Source organism: Candoia aspera, chromosome 8 (genome assembly GCF_035149785.1).
Source record: "Candoia aspera isolate rCanAsp1 chromosome 8, rCanAsp1.hap2, whole genome shotgun sequence".
Classification (NCBI taxonomy): Eukaryota; Metazoa; Chordata; class Lepidosauria; order Squamata; family Boidae; genus Candoia; species Candoia aspera.
In genome coordinates this window covers 67,253,840-67,276,973 of record NC_086160.1, presented here as the reverse complement: position 1 = coordinate 67,276,973, position 23,134 = coordinate 67,253,840, and the positions used below count along the sequence as shown (strand labels likewise).

Sequence of the window (23,134 nt, the reverse complement as noted above, 5' to 3'; positions counted from 1 at the left end):
ATCAAATATGTGTGTATGCGTATGCATGTCCATCTGCTACTGTAGTTTTTACTACTTTTTTGGCTTTATTTTTCTTTTCTGCATTTTTACATCTGTGTTTTTGCTTTTGTAAAAACAATACAACTTAATTTTAACCTTATTTTTAAAGGGAAAATATTTTTAGAGGCACATTTTAGTTTTCAGGATTCACCCACTATTAGGAACAGGTTTCATTTACCTGGTAAGATAACAGAAAAAATGAGCACTGAGACCTACAGAAAGCTATTCAAATGCTACTCTCTTTCCAGCATTCCCTCACCCTCCTACAGTTCTCATCTCTGGGGTCCAAGGTTGCTCACAGTGGCATTTTATGCAAAGCACATCAGAGCATAGATGCTGATGTAATAAATGGGCCACACACTTCCGAAGGAGATGAATGTGGAATTTAGATCGTAATTTAGCAGGGCGTTAAGCTGCTGGTCACTGGTCCCCTTCATTCTGCTTCTCAGAAGGCATAGCTTCACCGTGAAATACTTCGTGTCAGGAATTTACAGAGGAAATTAAGAGTGTGATCCACGGTCCTTTGAATTTTAAATGCAATTTCAGTGCATATTGGCTGGACCCTTAATAAGTACACGTACAATCACTGCAGACAACCTGTGAATGCTGACAATTACATTACTAGCCTTGTAGGGATTTTCTCTTCTTAGAAATCTTTATCCCAGCCCGAAAGCTCATCTGGTGGAACTCCCTGTTCAGGTGGATATCTGTCAAAGTGACTGTAGTCCATGGGACCTGAAAGCTGTGAGAGAGTTGTGGTATAAGCATATTTGAAAAAAAATCTTAAGAGATATTTGCTACCAGACTCCATCAGATCTGGCCTACAACACATATTATGCCCCACGTTGGGCTTACACTTGACAACCACAATGAAATCCATGCCCAGCCCCTTCTTTGGATCCATTTTCTCCCATTTCTGCCTGATATTCCATCAGACTTTGCATGGCAAGGCTTCATTCCATTACAAGCCTCTTTCCTATTGGCCAACAAGGCAACAATGGGCAATACTGAGTGCTGTAGCCAATCAGTATTCAGGAGCCAATCAGGAGTTGTGTTCTATAATGCCAGGCCTTGGCAGTGAGGTCTGTAACAGAGAGGTTCCTCTTCTGGCCATTCTTCCTCTCCAGTTCTTTTTCTTGGAGGGTTAGGTAGCCAAAACAAATTAATTTGTATAGGTGTCCCTACAACACAACTGACTAGGTTGAGTTACTTTAACTTTGTCATAATTGGGTCTATTTTGAGTAAACGGGGGTTAATTGGGCCAGTCAACTCCTTTTTGATGTGCCCACAATACAAGAACTCTCTCCCCATTGACGCAGTTAAGTGTGGTGGGAACAGGATCTCTGTGGCATCTTCATAACACACATTGTAAAGGGCAACTCAGTTAACACAGTTCCTGATAAGAATGAGGCACCGGCCTGTGCATGTTGTTGATCAATTAATTTAAAAGGGACTGGTTGAGTACCTCTCTTTTTAGGGGTGATGTTAACTTCTTTGCCTTGAGTCCTTCCCAATTAAAACCATTCAGCCACCTAGAATGTAAAGTTAAATAGCAAGATGGTTATTTGGCTGGTTTCATAAGTATAGTTCCAAACAAACTTGCCTCTGCATCCCACCCTTAAAGCAGGGATGCGTATTTTCTGATCAAGGGCTGCAGTGTTCTGTCATCTGTCAAGGGTCCATGATAAACAAGGCCCTTCCTCTCTGTGTCACCCCCAAATCTGTCTCCCCTACTTCTTCCACCAGTGGATGGCCAGATTGTAATGGTAAGTAGGAAAGACCCTGGGAGACAGGGCAAAGAGATGCTGCCTAGGGAATGGTCAGATAAGAGAGAGCAGAGCCCGTAACTGGATAGTGGGCAGAGCAAGAGACTCAGAAGGGACCCTCCCTAACTTCTCAGGCTGAAGACAGGAGACAGGAGGAAAATTGTACTTTCAAACTTGCAAGATTCTGTTAAGGTAGCCTTACAATAAAGTAGAATTAGCTCATCTGGTCGCATTTCCTGTCTGTTCCACCTGGGAAGGCTGACACAGATGGAGAGATTCCTCTCCCACAGGCTTGATCTCTTCTACAGGTCTTTGACATGCCACATAAAATTTGGGTGAGGGCTGCCTGCAACACCTGTTAGCCCTTTGAGGTAGTTCAGACAAGAAGCACACCTATGAGTACTAATTCTATCTTTATTGTCAGGTTACATTAACAGAATCTTGCAAAACTCAAAGTATTTCTCCCCTCCTTTCCTTTTACTCTCTGGAAGACTAAAGAGGGTTCCTTCTAAAATGTTTCCCATGCCCTTCCTCCTTCTGTGGGCTGAGAAATTGTCTACATGCCAGATGTCCAGTCTGTGGCTCTTCCTCCTATCTCTCAAGGTCATTCCCACATACAATTACAACACCAGAGTGTTGGGTTACCTTCCTTTCTGTTAAAACCAGGTTATGTTTAAACCCTAACCTTTTTGTGGCTACTGAAAACATCATTCCCATAGGTAATCTGTTGGGGACTACAGGTAGTTCTCGACTTATGACCACAACTGGGACTGGAACTTCTGTAGCTAAGCAAGACAGTTGTTAAGGGAGTCACACCCAATTTTACGACCTTTTTTGCTGTGGTCATTAAGCGAATCAGTGTGGTCATTAAGCGAATCCAGCTTCCCCCATTGACTTTGCTTGTCAGAAGCCAGCTGGGAAGGTTGCAAATGGCGATCACATGACCCTGGAATGCTGCAACTGTCATAAGTGCGAGCTGGTTGCCAAGTGCCTGAATTCTCATCACGTGACTGCAGGGATGCTGTGATGGTTGTAAGTGCGAGGACCGGTCATAAATCACTTTTCCAGCACCATCATAACTTTGAATGGTTGCTAAAGAAATGGTCATAAGTCGAGGACTATCTGTATATCCAGCTAAAACAAGCAATGTGGGGTCCAGAGCCAAAAAGTGAGTGGGGGCAGATTTCTGCTCTGATACCCCCTTTTTCCTGCTCCTGACAATATCTTCTCTTTGTCGAAAGCCTCAGACTGCAAGGAAGGGACTGCTGGCTCTGCCCAGTGGTCTTAACTGATCTCTTGCATTTGGGATCTGAAGTGAGGCTGAGACAAAGATGAAATTAGCCTGACTGCTCATTTGGCCGGAGGGCCACAGTTACCCACTCTTGTCTTAAAGCATTAAAAGCAACAGCAAGAACAAAATAAGAGCTCTTATGTACAGTCGACTCTTCACTGATTAGCTACCCAGATCTTCATTTACCTGTGCCTCTTGATATCATGGATTCCATTCTTCAGATTTCCTAATCTCTCTGTAGGGCTTTGTCTAGTGTGCATGTGTGGGTAAGAGAGAGAGAGACAGAGAGAATGAGAACACACTTTACAATTTGGCAATACCCTCACAATTCCATAATTAATTTCCCTTTGCATCTCAGAGACTTGAGTATCTCCTATTTGATTTCCAGGATAAAGATGGCTGGGAGTGGATCAGTTTACTGTGGATTAATATCAATATTATTACCGTTGTTGTTGTTATCATTTATATTCAACCTTTCTTTGGGAACTGAAGTGTGTGTACAGAGTGGGAGAGAGATCTCCTTATTTTTTCTTACCCAGTAACTGTGAGGTGGGCTGAGAGCAAGTGATTGGCTCAAAGGCTCTTTGAAAGATGGGAAGCAAGAAACTTCCCAAACTTCTGATGGCAAGAATGAAATACTCTTAATCTTCCAGTTTTCCTTGGTGTTCTGCTCTTTTTTTTTTTTATGACAGAATTCCAGGCAATGTTCCCAGGAAAACAATCATTTTCCACCATGGTTGCATCATGTACCTTGATGCTGTCTGATGCTACAATCTCAGCAACTCAGTCTTTAATTAACTTCCAACCTTCCTATACTTCTTTGTAGAATATGCATTAAAATGGTTTGCAGACCTTAATTGCCTAAGTGCTCAGTTTTAAGGTAGTTGCCTAGCAACTGACACAAAAGATTTAACATCAACAGAGAAGCCAGATTAAAAGATAGCTGGTTATGACATGGAGACATGCCATAGATCAAAAAGAGATTTGGTGGGGCCAATAAAATCCCTACTGATTTTTTTTTTAAAAGTTGTCATATGATTAAGTGCCCTGGTTAAACTTTTATATCCCATTCTTATCAATTATACAAGTTCTTAAGAGTTCTCTTCAGGATATCTGAAGGTTGCTTTGGTTGAGGAAGGCACACTAAATAATGTAGCACACTTCCCAGGTAGGGCATCCTACTGATCACAATGGGACCTTTGTCCAAATAGAGCCATATGGGATTACCGTGCTGAATAATACCAACAAACATATGATTCTGGATTAAAATTTGGCTGGAGGTTGGGTGCTTAAGAAAGTACAACCCTGCTCGCTTATTCTTCTCGCACCTCTGCAACACAGTTGCCCTTCTCTCACCTGCAAAGCCGCCGAATCAAATCCTCAGGGCGCTTGGTTATTATTCTGGGAAAATCCAGCCTTTCGACGCCTTTTAAAATCAAATTGTAGGTCATCATTTGATCGACTCCAGTAAATGGAGGACTTGAGTAGATGTCATTTCAAAATCGAGGGAAAGTGAGGGAGGGAAAAAACACAGTTAAAAAAAATAATGTGTTGGACCCAGGCATCCTTTCCCCACGTGCTAGGCTGCTTCTCTAAAAAAAGGTGGGACTGAGCATTATATCCATCCACATCACAGATTGATTTTCTCATAACTTAAGTTAATTGCAGATACCAGCTGCCTGAAATTATTCCCCCCCCCCAAAAAAAAACAGGGAAATGCCACTTCCATTAGCTTAAGGGCTGTATCAGAATGTATGTGGATATCAGGAGTGCTCTTCAAAACTGGGTGAGGACCAGGCTACATCTTGGGAGGAGTTTTAGGGGTTTTAAGGAGTGATATAGGTGCTTTAAGCCCTCTCCAAGGCTTAAGGTACCCATTTTGCCCCTTCAAATCTCCCAATGTAAAAACAAAAAAGATCCACCTTTTTAGCCCCATCCACTCAAAGGGAGGGCCACAAAAGACTGATGGGCTACAATTTTGGCATCCTTGAATAGTTACCATACAAAGGGCCTCCCACATCCTGGGAAAAACAATCGGCAATTGCAATTGATGGTGAGCAGAGTCCGGCATGTCTCCCAACCCCCTTTCTTTCTGGGCTGTTCTATGCCAATCCTTCTCTATTTCTTGCATACACGAAGAGGAAAGTGGAAACAATACTCAAAGAAGTGGAGTACAAAGCAAAAGGGGTCCATGTGGGCCACCAGGATGTAGGACAAGAGCTGTGTACAGCCCTTCAGCTGTACCCATGTATAAGCATGCACCCGAGCATTCCAATGTGGCCCTCAATGTAGGCCAGAAGAAACCAGTCTCCTGGGACATACTTTCCTGTAAGCAGTTCATACACAAGGATTCCAAGAGACCAGAAATCCACACTGAAATCATGGCCTTTATTCAGAATGACTTCAGGTGCAACATATTCAGGTGTCCCACAGAATGTCCAGGTCTTCTGCCCTGCTCTGATCTTTTTAGCAAACCCAAAGTCAACCTTGCAGAAAAGAAGAGAAGATGCTGTTACCAGAGAGTTGTATCTAAGCTTGTTGGTTCTTGTTTCTAATGTCTATTATAAGGAATTCTGAGATGGATTCAATATTCCTCCTCACAGAGTCGCCACTCAGATGCATCTTGGAAAGCTGTAAACAAAAGGGTAACAGCTGTCGTTTGCCATCAGTCCTTAGTAACTGGAATTTGTCGGCAAGACCTCCACATCTGCAATCCTTAATATACTGTACATCTGTCTCACAGTATGACTTTGAGTGTGAACTCTGCAGGAACATGTTTGTGCATGGGAAATTGAAAGGAAAATATATTACCAGTTTAACAAAGAAATAGTCAGGATTGTTTCTAATGAGGAATAATATATAAATGCATTTGTGTTTGCATGTAAGTATAAATCAATATACGTCCTTCTATACTAATATTTCTTCCTAATCTGCAAAGTAACATAGTCTTATCTTCAGTAAGATAGAGGTACAAAGATATAAGCATTGTTAAACTTCCCTTTGAATGGCTGCATACTAAATGCAAAGCAAACTTCTCTTTGCAATATCCTGATAAAATTTATTTTCCTTTTTTTTAAAACTTACCAGCTTTATATAACCTTGGGCATCCAAAATTAAATTTTCTGGTTTCAAATCCCTGTAGATTATACTCATACAATGCAAATATTCAATAGCTTCTGTCACACACCCAACACAGAACTTTGTAGTGGTTTCATCAAAACTACCCCTGAAAGAAAGAAAGAAAGAAAGAAAGAAAGAAAGAAAGAAAGAAAGAAAGAAAGAAAGAAAGGAGGATTGTTTTCATTTTCCAATTATTTATTTTCAAAGTTTTTCATCCTTTTCCAGTCTTAGTAGATTCTGAAGAGGTACAATAAGAATCAGGAACATCAGAAAATAGAACAAAGAATAAATACAGGTAGTCCTTGACTTATGACCATTCGTTTAATGATGGTTCAAAGTTACAACAGTGCTGAAAAAAGAGACTTATGACCAGTCTTCTCACTTACAACTGTCACAGCATCCCTACGGTCATGTGATCAAACTACAGGCACTCGGCAACCGGTATGTATTTATGATGGCTGTAGTGTCCTGGGGTCACATGATCGCCATTTGAGACCTTCCTAGATGGCTTCCAACAAATAAAATCAGTGGAGGAAGCTGGATTTGCTTAATGACCATGGCAAAAAAGGTCATAAAACCAGGTGTGACTCACTTAACAACCTCCTTGCTTAGCAACTGAAGTTCTGGTCCCAGTTGTGGTCGTAAATTGAGGACTACCTTAAAGTAACTCAGTGGATACCCACAATCATACCAAGGGGCCAAGGTCTGTTGAAATAAAATTCTCCTCATAGCATTCTGGTATTACAGGAACATTGGGGTCAAAGGCAGCTCTAGGAGGAAGATGTTGCGAAGAGGGAGTTCTGCCTTTGGAAAATTACCTAATCCCATTATAGGGTGATAATGCTAATCTAAGGGGGGCTTCACAGACATTTAACCTTTTCCTTGTTACTGCTCAGCAGATGGTATTCAAAAAGAGGGCCACCATGATTTTGGAGTTGGTACTCAGCATTCAAGTCTAGTAGACCCCGATAATCCATTTTTCCATTAATTTCTTCAGTCCCATTTAAAATTATTTAAATTAGTGGCTATCACAACATCTGATGGAAGCAAATGCTGTCATTTAATTATGTACTTCCTTTGATAATTTCCCTACATCTAGTTTAAATTTAGTTTTAATGGATGAACACTGTGAGAAATTAAAATCTATCCAAATTTCCTCCTGTACAATGCATAATTTTTTAAGTATCTGTATCATACCTTCCTTGGCTCCATACCAAAACCCCAGACACTGTAGTCTTTCTTTTTTAGTCCATAATAATTTTGGTTGCCCTTTTTTGCCCTTTTCCCAACTTTATATTATTGCTTTTCCAGTCTGCTGACCAGAAACAGACAGAGAATTACAAATGTGGTCTCACCATAGGTTTATACAAGAAAATTACTGTATTGAATTACTCATTTTTTATTTCCGTCCTAATGATTCCAAGCATGGAATTGGCCTTTTTTACAGCAGTCACAGACTCGAATTGTTATTTTCATTCACCATAAGAGTCCCTCTTTTGGGAGAGATGGGCAGTAACAAAATTTGAATAATAAATAAATAAATAACTCTAAAATCCATTTCCTGATCAGTCTCTAACAGCTCAGATCCTAAGACACATTATCTTAGGTTCTAAGATTTAGAATGTCCTATACCCACTAAAGAAATAACTTACCAGCTTTTGCAAATACACAGTCATATTTTCTTTCTCAAAAGTTCATAAAAATTCTATAATACCTTGAAATACTAATTTGGGGTTTTTTTTTGTCACTTTGAATGAAAAAAACCATCTTATGTTATATAAATAAAATAATCCAAGGGACATCTGTTTGGGAGTAAATACCACTCAACTCATCGATATACTACCAGGTAAATCTGCATAAGATCAAGTTGCAGACTGAGACACACCATCACTTTGTTTCATCCACAATCTAGAGTCCCGATAATCAAACATAGTCTCACTTAAAAAAAATAAATCCATTACTGTTTGGACCACTGTTTGCAAAACCTCATTTGATCCATTTAGGGCATCCAGCATTAACTATTTCAGCTTGTTTTTATTTTCTTCCAGTCATGGCTTGGTAGCACATGTCATCCATGTGGCGGAAGGTATCAGCCAAATGCTTTCAAAATTTGTTTCTTTATAATGTAAATTTCCAACCTTCTAATTATATACAATTGTATGGCTTGCATCATTTTTATACCCTTTATAAAACCATTCCTTATATAAAAAATAAAAAATAGGCTAATAATAATAATAATAATAATAATAATACCTGTCCCTGAGGATGCTCCATAGTTCACCTCCAAGACAGGCTTCTAAGAGCATATAAACATATTTGTTGTCTTTGAATGTGCGATACAATCTGAACCAAAGTAAAAAAAAGAAAGAAGCAACATGCAAACAATTCCAGTTGAAAATAAAATGTATCTAATGCAACAGTAATGACATTTCTGTAGCACTGTATGTATGGAGGAACAATTCTTGTGACCCACCACAAATGGAGTCTCTGGGTGAGCACATAAAAGCAGAACATAATATGTATCAACCCAACCAAGGTAGACATCCATAAACAATCACCCAGGATTAAAAACTTGCTGGAATAAGATTATTGTAACTGCCTTGTAGAATGCCAAGACTGAGGGGCTGAATGAAATTCAGGGGAAATCTTGTCCCTTCCATGAAGTTCATTATAAAAATAATTTAGATTCAGGCCATTCATCCGCAGTTGAGGGTAACAGTGGGCCATTGGGTGGAGTGAAGAGACTCTTCTACCTGCGGAGGTTCTTTGTATGTCTGAGAATCCAGAAAATTAGGATTCTAAAATATGTAAGAGTTTCCATGAAGTTCCCCGCTAAAACCAATTACCCACTATATATGATGAGTAATGCAAGGAAAACAAGTTGAGTGTCCTCACCATTTCCTGTTAAGCAAAAGTATATTGTCACTGGTTCCCAACAGCTGAAAGACAGCTTAAGCGTGAATTGCAGAGGATAACAATATGTTGTGGGATGGAGAGAGATAATGAGATTCACGGTTTCTGGAAGAGCGTGGAAAAACAGTGATGCCACATCCAGACTTTGTCATTTTTTGCAACAGATCTTTTTAAAGACATAGGTTTATATAAATATTTTTAAAATTTACTTCACAATGAACGGTGAACAGGCCTCTTCTAGAATTTTCTTTTCTGAGTGAATATGTTCCTGTTGCTTGGTATCCACTATGTGCTTCTTCTTAATGCATTTCATGGCAAATGCTATGTTCTCATTCTTAACTTTCACCTGAACTCACCAGAAAAAAAAAATTGTCAGAATCATAAGCAGGAGCTCTCTCCCATTCTCAAATTCTTCAGAATAAAAGCAGAATAGAGCTGCAAATCCAAGCTGTAATGCACCCTCCCTCAGTCAATACTTTCCAGATGTTTGGAGTTCAATTCTCAGAATTCTCAGCAGCGGCCACGCTGGCTGGAGAATTCTTGGAGATGAAGTCAACACATCTGGAGGACTCCCAGGTTGGGGAAAGGTTTAGGAACAGGTTCTTAGCCACATGTTTCAAACCCCCACTTACCAAGAATCTAAGCAAAGAACCACTTCCAATAAGACAATTTTGTCAAGCATATCATACCAGCCATTCCAGCAAAATACCAAAGCACACGCAAACTATTGTTTTAACCAAATACAGTGGACTTCAGCACGTTTATAGATTTTATCAGAGCAAAGATGGACAATCTTTCGGCAGCCCTTTTTGGGGGGGAGGGGGCACAGTGAGTAATACCGCTTGTGCAAATCAGATGTCATAATATTCTGGATTTCTTTTCCAGGTTTCAGAAAGAATTTTGAGGAAGATCCTTTTTTTAAGGATACAAAAATATACCTATTTTTAATAGTAAATATATTAAAAATTACACTTACAATGATAAAAAAACTAAAAAAGAAAAGAAGACAAAATAGAAGGCGCAAGGAAAAAAAAAGAAAACAGGAAATAAGAATATAGTAAAGAAAAAGAAAAGAGTAATAAAGAAGTAACTTCCCCCTTCATCACAAATATGAACAATTTTAGTAACTTATCACCTCTTAAATTACAACAAATGATCTCTTCTTCCATATCCCATCTCTTATCTATAAACAAATCCTTAAAACCTCATCATTTCAGTCCTGATCAGCAAAAGTCCATTAAAGGTTACCAGAGATGACAACATGTTTAGACTATGAGGCGACTAGGGAGTAAAATGGAATTCTTTATTTACAATACAACTATACACAATCAGTAATTGTCCTTTAATTAATAGTTCAATTCCAGCCCAACCAGGCAATGGCAGATCACTTGGCAAGACAGCGAAGTCAGGTTCAGCTGGGGAGCAAGGTGATGTGGCTTGACGGGACTCAACTGGGACCCTTGACAAGGCGGTAGGCAGGACTCAATGGGAGGCTGAGGCAAGGAGGTGTGACAGGACTTGGCAGGAGCTGGCTTCTTTCTTCTCCTGGGGAAGCTGTTAGCTCAGTGGAACATTTGTCTCCAGCAACCCGGTCCTTGAGCTGCCTGCTTTTTATTTTGTTCCCTTCACACCATTTTTCCTCTGGAACCAATCATGCTTCTTTTTGCTTGGCACGGTTTTTGGCTCGCCTGTCCCTTGCGCTGACTGGTGGCTCTGAATCCAGCTCCTGGTTTTGGTCAATCAGCTGCTCACGACTTTCCCGCTCTGCTGAGTCACTCCGAGTTTCAGTTTCCCTGATTTGCCTAGCATAGGTTTCAATTTCCCCTTCCTCAGCCTCAGAGTCAGACTCAACCCTTACACATACCTATTTTAACCTTGATCAAATAAACCAACTTTATATTCCTTCCTTTTATTTTTAACAATCTTGATCTTTAGTCCCTTCAAATAATGTCCTAGAACTTGATTTCTTTTCATTTATTCTTTTTCCCTTCTCACAAAATTCTTCAAAGCTTTAACCAGCCTCTTTTGTAAATCCAATATGGGAAAATTATCCGGGTTGCTCTCTTGGTTTGTTATTTGTATATCCCTTTTAATTATTAAGATGTCAGCCAGTTTCTTTTGCATGTCCAGTGTAGCATCCTTTTCCATATCATTCTTGTAGCTTGTCATTTTTAAATCCACTTTCAGATCAGTCTCAGTCTTGTCTAGAAAAACTTGTTCCTCTTCCAAAAAATCTTTTAATTACAGTCTATCTATAGAAGCAGACACTCTTAAAATTAACTTGTGTCCATTGTTCAAAAATATCCTTCAATATGTCCAATGTTAAAATATTTTGCTCCATTCTATATTAGTAAGTCAAATTTAAGTGTTCTTCTCCTTTAATCGTAATCTTTAATTCCTTCTAGTTCCCTCTAGTGTCCAATTTTAATGCCTTATTTTATTTTACTTTTAAAAATAATTTATTTATTTATTTATTTATCATATTTTTATTACCGCCCATCTCCCCAACTCAGGGGACCCTGGCAGTTCACAATAAAACAGTATAAAATACAATAACATCAGGACAATATCAATAAATACTATAAAATATAATAAAATCCAAGTGATGGCAGATCTAATTCCCCCCAAAGGGGACCGGAACCGGCCCTGGCAGGACTAGGGAACCAACCTGCCCCAAGAGTGGCTCTTCCTATCCCCACTCCAGGCATGGTGACAAAACCAGGTCTTCAGCAGTTTCCTGAAGTCCAGAAGCAAGGAGGCCAACCTCACTTCCGGTGGAAGGATGTTCCAAAGGACGGGAGCTGCTGCAGAGAAGGCCCGCCTCCTGGACCCTGCCAGATGGAATTCTCTTGCAGACGGGGTCCGTAGCATGCCCCCTCTGCATGACTGGGTGGGACAGGTTGATGTAACGGGGATGAGATGGTCCCTTAGGTAACCTGGACCCATGCCATGTAGGGCTTTAAAGGTGATAACCAACACCTTGAATTGGACCTGGAAGCAAACTGGCACCCAATGCAGCTCGCAGAGCAAGGGAATAATATGTGCTGATCTTGAAGCACCTAAAATTGCCCGCACAGCTGCATTCTGGACCAGCTGTAGCTTCCAGATACTCTTCAAGGGTAGCCCCATGTACAGTGCATTACAGTAATCTATATGGGAGATGACCAGGGCGTGAGTGACCATTCAAAGGGCTTCTAGCTCCAGGAAGGAGCATAACTGGCGCACAACATGAAGTTGCGCAAAGGCCCTCCTGGCCACAACTGCTGCCTGCTCTTCGAGCAGGAGTCGAGGGTCCAAGAGGACCCCCAAGTTATGCACTGGGTCTGTCTGGGGCAGTGCAACCCCATCCAGAACCAAAGATGGCAAATTCCTAGGGTCCATTAACCCACAGCCATTCTGTCTTACCAGGGTTCAGCTGAAGCCTGTTGCTCCCCATCCAGACCCCAACAGCCCCCAGGCACCTGGAAAGGGCAGTCACAGCATCACTTACTTCCCCCGGGATGGAGATGTATACTTGAGTATCATCAGCATATTGATGATACCTCATCCCATGGAGATGGATGATCTCACCCAGCTTCATGTAGATGTTAAAAAGGAGAGGGGAGAGTACCGATCCCTGCGGCACCCCACAAAAGAGGGGCTGTGGGGCCGATCTCCCCTTCCCTATCAACACCGACTGGGACTGACCCTGGAGGAACCAGCACAACAGTACGCCACCCACCCCCAACTCCCTGAGCCGCCCCAAAAGGATACCACGGTCAATGGTATCGAAAGCCGCTGAGAGGTCATAGAGAGCAAGGATGGAGAGAGAAAGCCTCCATCCTGCTCCTGCCAGAGATCATCTATAAGTACAACCAGTGCTGTTTCTGTCCCATATTTGGGCCTGAAACCTGACTGAAAGGGGTCTAGATAATCTGCTTCCACCAGGATCCTCTGGAGCTGCAGTGCCACCACTTTCTCAACCACCTTCTCCATAAAAGGGAGGTGGGAGACTGGATGAAAATTATCCAGCACGGTAGGATTCAGTGATGGTTTCTTGAGGAGGAGGTGCACCAGCACCTCCTTAAAGGCTGTCGGAAACACCCCCTCCTGCAAGGATGTATTTACCATCAACTGGACCCAACCACACATCACCTCCCGAGCTGTCTTCACCAGCCAGGAGGGGCATGGATCTAATTGACAGGTGGTGGCATTTACAGCCCAGAGGATCTTGTCCACTTCCTCAGGTCCAACAGGATCAAACTGTTCCCAGATAACTGGGTAAGTACATTCCCTAGGCATCTCCCCAGACCCTGTTTCACACTTGGAGTCCAACTGAGAGTGAATCCAAGTGGTTTTATCCTGCAGTTGCTCCGAAAACTCCTCAGCACGGCCCTGTAGATGATTTTCCAGGACCCCTTTCCCTAACAGGAATCAGGTGATCCTAACCAGGGCTGCTGGGCGGCATTCTGTGGATGCAATAAGAACAGAGAAATACTGACGTTTCACCACTCTTACCGCCACAAGGTAGGCCTTAATTGCGGCTCTAGCTTGTGTCCGGTCGGGTTCAGTCTTTGTCTTCCTCCAGCGGCACTCTAGATATCTCTTAAGCCTCTTCAAAACCCTCAACTCCTCCATAAACCAAGGGGAGTGTCGGGTTGAATGAGGCAAGAGAGGCCACACAGGCACGATCCTATCCAGGGCCCCAGTTGCCTCCCTATTCCAGGCTGCAGCCAGGGACTCCACTGGACCATGCAGCAAGTCTGCAGGTATAACACCCAGCTCCCTCTGAAATTGCATTGGGTCCATCAGTCGCTGGGGGCGGACTGATCAAATAGGTCCTGCCTCCCTGCGGAGGGGAGTGGCATATGAGAATCTCACGGTCACCAGGGCATGATCTGACCATGACAATGGGGATAGCTGTAACTCTACCCTCAGGTCACATTGCCACTGCTCTGACAAGAAAACCAAGACTGGAGTGAGGCCCCTATCTCAAGTCAGGTCCCGAATAATCTGAGTCAGGCCCATGGCCGCCATGGTAGCCATGAACTCCCGGGCTGCCTCTGAGGCCTGCCCCAGGGATGGCAGGTTGAAGTCCCCCAGAACCATAAGCCTGGGGAACTCCACCGCCAACCCAGAGACAGCCTCCAGCAGCTCAGGCAGAGAGGTTGCTATGCAGCAGGGAGGCTGGTACAGCAGCAACACTCCCAACTGCTCTTGGGCACCCAACTTGAAAAATAGGGTCTCACAACCAGCTACTTGTGGAGCAAGGCCCCTGAAGAGACTCTCTGATGATAACTGCCACCTATCCTCCCCTGCCCTGGCATCTCGGCTGGTGCCACACCCAAAACCCGACTGGGCACATCTCCGACAAAGCCACTCCTCCTTCCGGGCCCAGCCAGGTTTCGGTATACACACCAGGTCTGCCCCATCCTCTGCAATCAAATCACATATGAGGGGGGCCTTGTTATTAACTGACTTGGCATTAAGCAGCAGCAGCCGGAGACCAGGGCCCCCACGAGTCTGCTGTCCAGGGCCTGGGTTTAAGCCCAGAGGGTCGGAACACGCTACAGGTAATAAACACCTGGAGCATCTTCCTCTATGATGACTCACCCTCCGGCTTCCGTCATAACATCCCCTGCCCGTCACCACCTCAATGAAATGTCCTGCCCTATATCCTCCAGGCTCCACCAGTCCAGCTGCCTCCAGTTCTGGACCTCCAGAATTCCTGGCTTGAAGTAAGGATCCTTCCATCCTCTCATACAATCATACACACTTCCCACAACCACGAGGGGATGATGGGCCCCCCAGCACACCAGCTCTTGGCACTGATAGGCCCAACCATCACCCGGGCACTCACTATACTCACTATGCACCCCCCCCAGCCTCTCTCACTAGGCAACAGTGGGCATCACATCCACTCCCTCCCCCACCCCGTCTCTCACTCAGGGGGTAAGAGCTCTAACACACCACATTCACACTCCGGCTCCCCCCTTGTCTCCCACACGCAGGGAAGGAGCCCCCATTCACACTTGAGGGACCTTATTAATCCCCTACCGCACCCAATTATTGGGAGGATAAGGGAATTGGGAGGGGATAGCCAAACTCTAATTCAGGCCTCATGTCATATAGTGATGTGAGGCCTGAATTCAAAACAACAGCATTTTCCCATGGGAAGGATTCTTGTAATTAATTCCAAAACCTTATTTCAAATCCATCTGGACCCTTAGTCTGTTTGTAACTTTCCAAAATCAAAGTTCTAATCACCCTTTTACTGTTTACTGCAAAACAAAACATTTTTTTAAAAAAAAAATCCTTAAACTTGTATTTAAAACTTCTTTCTCTAAGGACTGAAGGAAACTCACTCAGTGTTTTCAGACTTGTCGATTCAAAGGTTCCTAACAGCTCAAAAGCAGTTAAGAGGCAATTTCCGAAAGTGATTAGAAAAGGAAGTATGCAAACTCAGTGTCCTTTTTAAGGCACTGACCACAGTTTAAGCAAAAAAGAAGAATTACGAAGAGCCGGTCCACTCGCCAGCTCTTCATTCCACCATGGTCATTGGCTCCACTTTTCAGTTCACCATTTCTTCCCCAGAAGTCTTAAGAAAAAAAACAACATACTCAGCCACTTTAGGATTCATCCTACAACTTTTTTGTGTTTCCTATCATAAACCAGCAGGAAACCATGCTACCAATTTAATGTAAACTGTACTTAGAAAAAGGGGTCAGAGAGAGAGAGAGAGAGAGAGAGAGAGAGATTTGGGGCCATATGCAGCTCTGAGGTTTCATCTTGTCCAGCTTTGCTATGCTGTGTATGCTGTTTATGCTGTCTCTCTTTCTTATGCACCTACACACACACACACACACACACACACCTCCTGTAATTATCAAAGATCAGCACAATTTGAATAGTCAGTTTTATTAATATCATAGAGGATGTAGATCAGTGTTTCTCAACGTCAGCAACTTTAAGATGTGTGGACATCAACTCCCAGAATTCCCCCAGCCAGCATGCTGGCTGGGGAATTCTGGGAGTTGAAGTCCACACATCTTAAAGTTGCTGACATTGAGAAACACTGATGTAGACTATAGAGGAAAACATATCATTATTTACTGTACTTATGGCTAGTCAAATATGGACCACCAATAATAGACATTTGTATGTTGGAGTATGTATATAAAGGAAATCAAGGGTTAGATAATTTAAGAACACAACTATATCAAAGCTCTCCCCCAATCCAAAGTCAGATGTTTAAATGTTAGATTCTTACAAGTTCAACTCTTCCAAATCCACCAACACCCAGAGTAGCAACAATTTCCAGGTTTTGAAAAGGGCAAGAGGAGGGAAACTGGGTAACTTTTTCTTTCAACTGAATCATCTCCAAAGAGACAACATTAGGTAGTCGCTCCACGGAAGAGACTCTGCATTAAAAGAAATAAAATGTCCTCTTTAGTTCAGCCTGATTGAGCATACAAGTGAGAAATTCTGCAATGGTTGGTGAGCTTTTCAAAAAACAGTTTCCTAATATGCCTGTGATTTGGTTGGAATCCAAAGCTGCCTTCAGAAACTGGATGTTTCCGGCTTAAAAGGTAATCTCTCTTCTGAGTCAAGCTCAACTCCTGGTGGCTCCATGGACACACCCATTTTGTTTTCTTGGCAACAATATGGAAATAGTTCGTCATTTCTTTTTTTTTCGAGACAGGGAGAGGGGCAAAACATTTCAGCTTGTGTTTTGAGGAAGAGATTAAGGATGGGAACTACTCATAATCCCACCCTTAAACCCCTCTCTGCTTAGCATATCCTGCTTCCATTTCACAATTTATGCTGCAAAGTAAAACCAAATACCCCTCTTTTCTCAAACAGCACTGCTGAAATCCAGACATTTTGCTACTAAAATCTGGCATGGTCAGGATACAAGTACAACCTGGATGGTCCTGGGTTACCTATCCCTGTGATCTAGCACTATCATTTTATGCAAGGTCTCCTGGGCCAGTTGGCTTGATAGCCAATTTCATATGAGTGGTATACTGCCAAAACAGAGCAGGGCAGAGCAGAGGTCAGCAGCGTGGAAAGTGTCAGCAGCCTTGACTAGCAAAGGAGCTGTCCAGCAGAAACTAGAACTAAGTAAATAAAGCTATATGTACGGTTTCCGCAATGACGTGTTGCAACGGTATCTGAGTGGGTACAGTGGGCTGAGCATTTTATAGCAAATTAGCCAGCTTGACCCCTAACCCTAAGCACCACATTCAGTGGTTTCCTCCTCTTAAGTAGAGCTTAAGAGTAGAGGCCTTCTTCAGAGATACTATTGAATCAGTACTGGGCTTTAGCCCAAACATCTCTGCTTTCTGGGTTCTAGCAGTAAGGGTGGCGAATCTTGGAGATTTCTATCAGGAGGCAATGTGTTATTTTGGGGAATCAGCAACCTGGTTGTTGAGGGTGGTAGGTCTCATGACATTGATGATGGATTTATTATTTTGATTTACACCTTGCCTTGCTATACATAGGCACTCAAGGTAGCCTTGGGGAAGGAGATGATTCTTTTCCATTCTGGCAAGCGTTGGAACCCCTTCAAAGGATGCTAAGTAGACCTGGAACCTGAGCATCACAAGAAGATGTGGAAGGCACAATCCATGTTCCTCGCCATTCAGAAAGATATCCTAATTCATTTCAATGGAAAATGCATCCCTGTATACGTTGACTGCAGGTCCACCATCTAATGGAGTGAGTGGGAGAAGGAGGGAGCCTGTTCTCCTTCTACATGTGTGTAGGAACTTGATTCTTCAAGGCATCATGCAGAATGTTTATGTCACATCAACATGACAGTGCCTGGGGCAATGCTGCCTAACTTTAATGATATAACAACAAAGGGAAAGAGAGTGTCCTTTGTCAGTTGATCTGTGTTTCTGTCATAGTAACTGTGACATCATGACTGATCTAACTCAACAGAATCAGGTTGCTTAGATTACCCTGTAGTTTTTTCAGTGCCCTTGAATTCAAATATACCTAGCATACCATAAGGATGCAAGTTTGTTGCACATTAATACAGGGAATTCAATACCGGCACTGAGAAAAATAATGAATAAGCTTTAGGAGCACTAACTGGAGAAAAGGAATTTTAAATCTTCCATTTAAGGGAAATCTGATGGAAGTATAAGTGATGCAGTCCAATGAAATTTACAAGGACTCCTTCCCCCTCATATGTCAAAAATCCATGCAAATGAACCCCAGGCATTGCCCACAATGCTATTTAAAGCCTTCATCTAATAGCAACATTTCACGAGACGTTAAATATCAATTGCATTCTCTCTGTGTGCATGTCTGTGGCCTGAAATAGTAATGTGCTCAATAAAGAGTCATCTCGCTTTATTATAGCTCTCAGTGGCCTTTTGTCAGTTTATAATAATGAAGCAAGAATCAAAGGATTTTTCATTGGAAAACCAATTGTTATTTCTTCACCCTAAGCACTGATTCCTGTTTTTTTTATTACAGACCACTAGAATAATCCATTAAAACTAGAAGAACAAAAACAATAACAAGATTCCCAGAATTGCCACCCAGCTTGGCCAGAAGTGAGCATTATATTGGGGACAAAGACTGGGGACCCCACCACCATCTACAATTACTGTGAGGGATGCCTGCATCTCCATGGTTTCAATCAGTATCTCCACTAGTGGTGGTGGTAGCAGATAGTACCAAGTGATCTTGATCAGCTTTTACTGGAAATATATTTGTTCTGCCCTTGCTAAAAATAAAAGTAGCACATTTATGAAGTGACCCACAATATAGAAGTTTTAAACAGAAATGGTGGATCACTTACTGGAATTAAAACTAGATTACAGAAGTGTCAGTGACTCTGCACTGGGGGACAGTGCAAATTACTGTCTCAAGTAAGTCTGTTTGGTCTTAGGGGAAATGACTGGCACGATACTAGGCGTAAGATTGCATACAAGACCTCAGAGAACATTTTAGACCTCCATGCTTAAGAGATTCCTATCATCTTGTACAGGGAATCCAAACAGAACATATTTATGTAAAAAGCAGAAGGTGAGGTGAGGACTCTGAATTATGGAAAATATGTTGGAAGCTTGAAAAATTGCCAAGTAATTGTCACTTACATGCACTATGGAAACACAGCCCAGATATGAAATCACAGCTGGGTTGGAATGTATCATTGCTGAATACTGTAGTTCTAGTAGAAAACAGATGGAAGCAAAGGGCAGCATCTTATATTCATTTAAGCAAAATTCCTGAGTCTTGTATTTTCTATTGTTCTTAACTGTCAGCTAAAACAAAAATTCCACATATGTTTGCAAGCTCAATTTTCTTAAGCTTCAAATTGTTGACCAAAATGTTTACCAAACTAGCAGCACCAGAGGTGGTATGATTTCCTGTGTATTTTTATAAGCCTGTTGTTCCAATTCTATCTACCCTGACACAACATTGGTGAGATTACCTTCTTTACAGTTTCAGGAATCAGTTGGAAGACTTACTGAGCATGCCTTTTTTCATCATCCCGAGCCAAAGTAGCTACATAACCCACAAGGTATGCCTGAAGTTCTTCAAATGTTCCAACTGTTTGATTGAAAGTTCTGCAAACACAACAGAAGTGAGTCAAAAAATATCCTTTTGCTAGGAAAAAAATTGCAGCAGCATTCCCTAGATATTTTGGGATTTTAAATCCCATAAATTATGTCCAGCCCAGCCAATGGGCATTCAGGCTGTGGGTGACAGGGGTTGATGAAGGCTGATTTATAGTATACCTGTATTAGTTTTTTTCCAGTTAATTACAGGAGTAGGGATGGTAAAATGTGTAGCCCTTCAGATGTTGAGTGTCCTTGCCAGCTTGGCGACTACTGAAGGGGGCTGGGAAACATAGTCCACCAACATCTGGAGAGCCCTTCTCATCCCTCTCTACTTGGGGTGATACCTATACTTGCATTTTAGTTAGCTGTATTTTGGGGTTTTCTTTTTGTATCCAACCTGTCCCCTTTTTATAACATACTGCCTAAGGAATTCCCCAACCTGGTACTCTACAAGTGTGGTAGACTGCAACATCCAGAATTCCCAGCCAATAAGGCAAAATGTGATCAAATATATCTGGCTGAGGAGAACCAGAAAGGAGAATGCTGGTCAAAAGAATTGTAATTATTGAGCAGCAGACAAACACATTGTGGGGTTAATGCATTACTTAGACATGGTTAGCTTACCAATGCTTAGTTGACTAAGACCCAACAGCTGTTCATGCAACATAGTCAGTCAAAGCCAAACAAACTGTATTATAACTTAGCATGACTTGTGAACCCAGCCACAATTATAACAACAACAGTCCTACTGTAACGGTAGCAGCAGCAGCTACTATAGTGCAATGAATAAAAAGAAAAATTTCCAGAGAGTCTGACCTTTTTGATGCCATGATTGAAAAGAAAATCACCCACAGCATTCACTGCACATCGCTGCAATAAACTAATTCTCTGAAAAATCTGACTGCACCTTTCAAAGGTTGAATAAGATTGCAGGCAATTATCACTTTATTATAGACCCAAACAACTCAAGCTCTACAAAACTGAACTCAGATCAACAACCGTATAATGCAGCCTGCCAGGAACCTGATAAATCCCTCATCATTTGCTCTCTGCCTGGACTGCGAAAATCAAAGGAGCTTGAGGAAGACTAAATGGGCCACATTAAATTTATTATAGATATTTTTTCCAGTTGTCCTTAAAGTATAAGATTCCCAGGAGAATATATAATCAGCAATAACATTAAACTTAAAACCATATAAATGCTAACAAACATCAAAGAACAGAAACTGTAGCCTTGGTAAAATCAATACAATTAAGTACAGAAATACCATACAACTCATATCAGATGCAACATCTACTGAAATGCTTGAGTGATATTTTAAAATATTGCCTAGCATTGAAACAGTGCTAGAGTTCCAATTCAATTTTGAATTCACACTGCTTTTCATTTCCATCCTGTTAATATGGCTTGATGCTCACTGGAGTCTAACTTACATATTTATACCTTTCCTATTATGTCAGTCTATTCCATATATCTAAAGGAATAAGCTTCTGCCTTTAAAAATTCACAAAGCAGCTAACTACTGTCCATAGTCTCACTGCACGCATGAGTCACTATATATTTAAAAAATCGATTAAAATATGAAAGTTAGAGAAGATAAAGACAACGATCTAAGTAAACAGAGATGCAGTAAATGGTAACTGTTGTATCAAATCTTTCCCAAAATAACTACCGTCTGCTTTTCCTTTTTTTGTTGCCTTCAGGTTAGTATTGACTTCTAGTGACTACCTGGGCAAGTCCCTGCAGTTTCCTTGGAAAGGTTTCAGAAGTGGTTTGCCATTGCCTCCTTCCTAGGGCTGAGAGAGAGTGACTGGCCCAAAGTCACCCAGTTGGCTTTCATGCCTAAGGCAGGACTAGAACTCACGATCTCCCAGTTTCTAGCCTGGTGCTTAACCTCTAGACCAAACCAGCTCTTTTTGCCTTTTCTTGCTCTACATGAAATATTTAAATGTTCACTACTTTGGAGGTTTTCCACATTTTCTTTATTCATTAATTAAGCAGCCAGAGCATGCCACTTAGGAGTAATTAAAAACCTTGATTATCCAAATGGGAACTGGGTGGTTTTTTTTTTTATAAAATCATATGAAGTATCCCAACAGTATATTTATGGAGATAGAAGAGATATCATCCTCTGTCATCATCTTAATTACATAAGGTTTTCCCCCCTTCCTAACACATGTGTACCTTGGCAACAAAATTCCACAATGCACAGCACATGCTTTTTGCAGCTTCAGGACAAAATAGAAACTGTTGTAAACACAAACAACTGCAGGATCTTGCAACATCATGTTGCAACGAAGAGCAGGGTGGTGGTTCCTGATCCTTTGCTTCTTCCTTCTCTTCAAAGGTCATTTCACTCTTCTGTGTTTAAGCTCTCACTTGGCTGTTTTGCTACCCTTCCCATTAATTCCCGCCTCCCCCAAATTTGGACAAGGAAAAAGAAGTGAAGGGAATGCAGAAAAACTGCATTCTTGATGTAATATATCAGTGACAATGAAAAGCTGCTGGAAAGAAGACAGCAATATAGGAAGGTAATACTTACTCTCTATCAATAACAAGGCATTCCACATCATTTTCATCTGCAATTATATTAGCAGACCTAACATCATCACTATAAACAGAAACACATCAAAGACAGTTGATTTTACATAGATAAGAAGAGTAAGTTACAGATCAGGTGGCAACTTAGATTTAGGCCACAATCCTGTTTACACTTGTTAGCAGTCTGTTTCCCTGAATATATAACTTACTTTTGAGTACACATAGACAGGATCACATTGTTTGATTAATTACAAACGACTAGATGCCCAAATGCCACTTCAAGGTTTAAATCCTCCCATTATCACTATCCCTGCTTTTTGTTCTGTTCAAAGGAGTGTCAACACCGAACAACCATTTCATCATCTCTGCAGGCTTTCCACTTCGGTGCTGCTAAATGTTCCTGATATGGATAACTTTAACACAAGCTGCTGATGGGTTTTTTTGTTCCACTTCATTGTTGACTCTTCCTCTAAACCAGTGTTCCTCAAACCTGGCAACTTTAAGATATGTGGACTTCAACTCCCCATGCTGGCTGGGGAATTCTGGGAGTTGAAGTCCACACATTTTCAAGTGACCAAGTTTAAGAAACACTGCTCTAAACCAACAAAACATCTCACTGGATCCATTTCACTGCTTCATTAATGCGTAGTAGACTATGCTTGGTCAATTTTTCCAGAACTTGCTTGCCCCCATACACCAGAGCATATACTTGAAAAATCCATCAACTGCATCTACTGGAAGCAGAAAATTCAGCCTACTTTAACCAAGATAGACAATTTGGATGGAAGAGCCTATATAAAAAAAATGGTAGCATGAATGCCCACTCTTTCAGTCATCTGTGAATTATAGCACTTTAGTTAATTTCTTAGTGAATCATGTCCATATCTTGTGTTCTCAGTCC

At 41.6% G+C, this 23,134-nt stretch overlaps 1 protein-coding gene across 1 annotated transcript in view; it reads right to left on the bottom strand.

The window, feature by feature from the left end:
- PRKG2 (protein kinase cGMP-dependent 2) overlaps nucleotides 1-23,134 on the bottom strand; it is a 59,422-nt gene continuing 36,288 nt past the window's right edge. The window contains exons 8-18 of the mRNA XM_063309961.1: nucleotides 22,235-22,303; nucleotides 19,599-19,697; nucleotides 16,379-16,529; nucleotides 9,339-9,475; nucleotides 8,470-8,559; nucleotides 6,181-6,322; nucleotides 5,419-5,582; nucleotides 4,453-4,575; nucleotides 3,283-3,345; nucleotides 1,505-1,571; nucleotides 1-781 (exon numbers count right to left, since the gene is read on the bottom strand). Coding sequence (XP_063166031.1) covers nucleotides 686-781; nucleotides 1,505-1,571; nucleotides 3,283-3,345; nucleotides 4,453-4,575; nucleotides 5,419-5,582; nucleotides 6,181-6,322; nucleotides 8,470-8,559; nucleotides 9,339-9,475; nucleotides 16,379-16,529; nucleotides 19,599-19,697; nucleotides 22,235-22,303 — 1,201 coding nt within the window. The 3' untranslated portion in view covers nucleotides 1-685. The remainder of the gene's footprint in view (nucleotides 782-1,504; nucleotides 1,572-3,282; nucleotides 3,346-4,452; nucleotides 4,576-5,418; nucleotides 5,583-6,180; nucleotides 6,323-8,469; nucleotides 8,560-9,338; nucleotides 9,476-16,378; nucleotides 16,530-19,598; nucleotides 19,698-22,234; nucleotides 22,304-23,134) is intronic.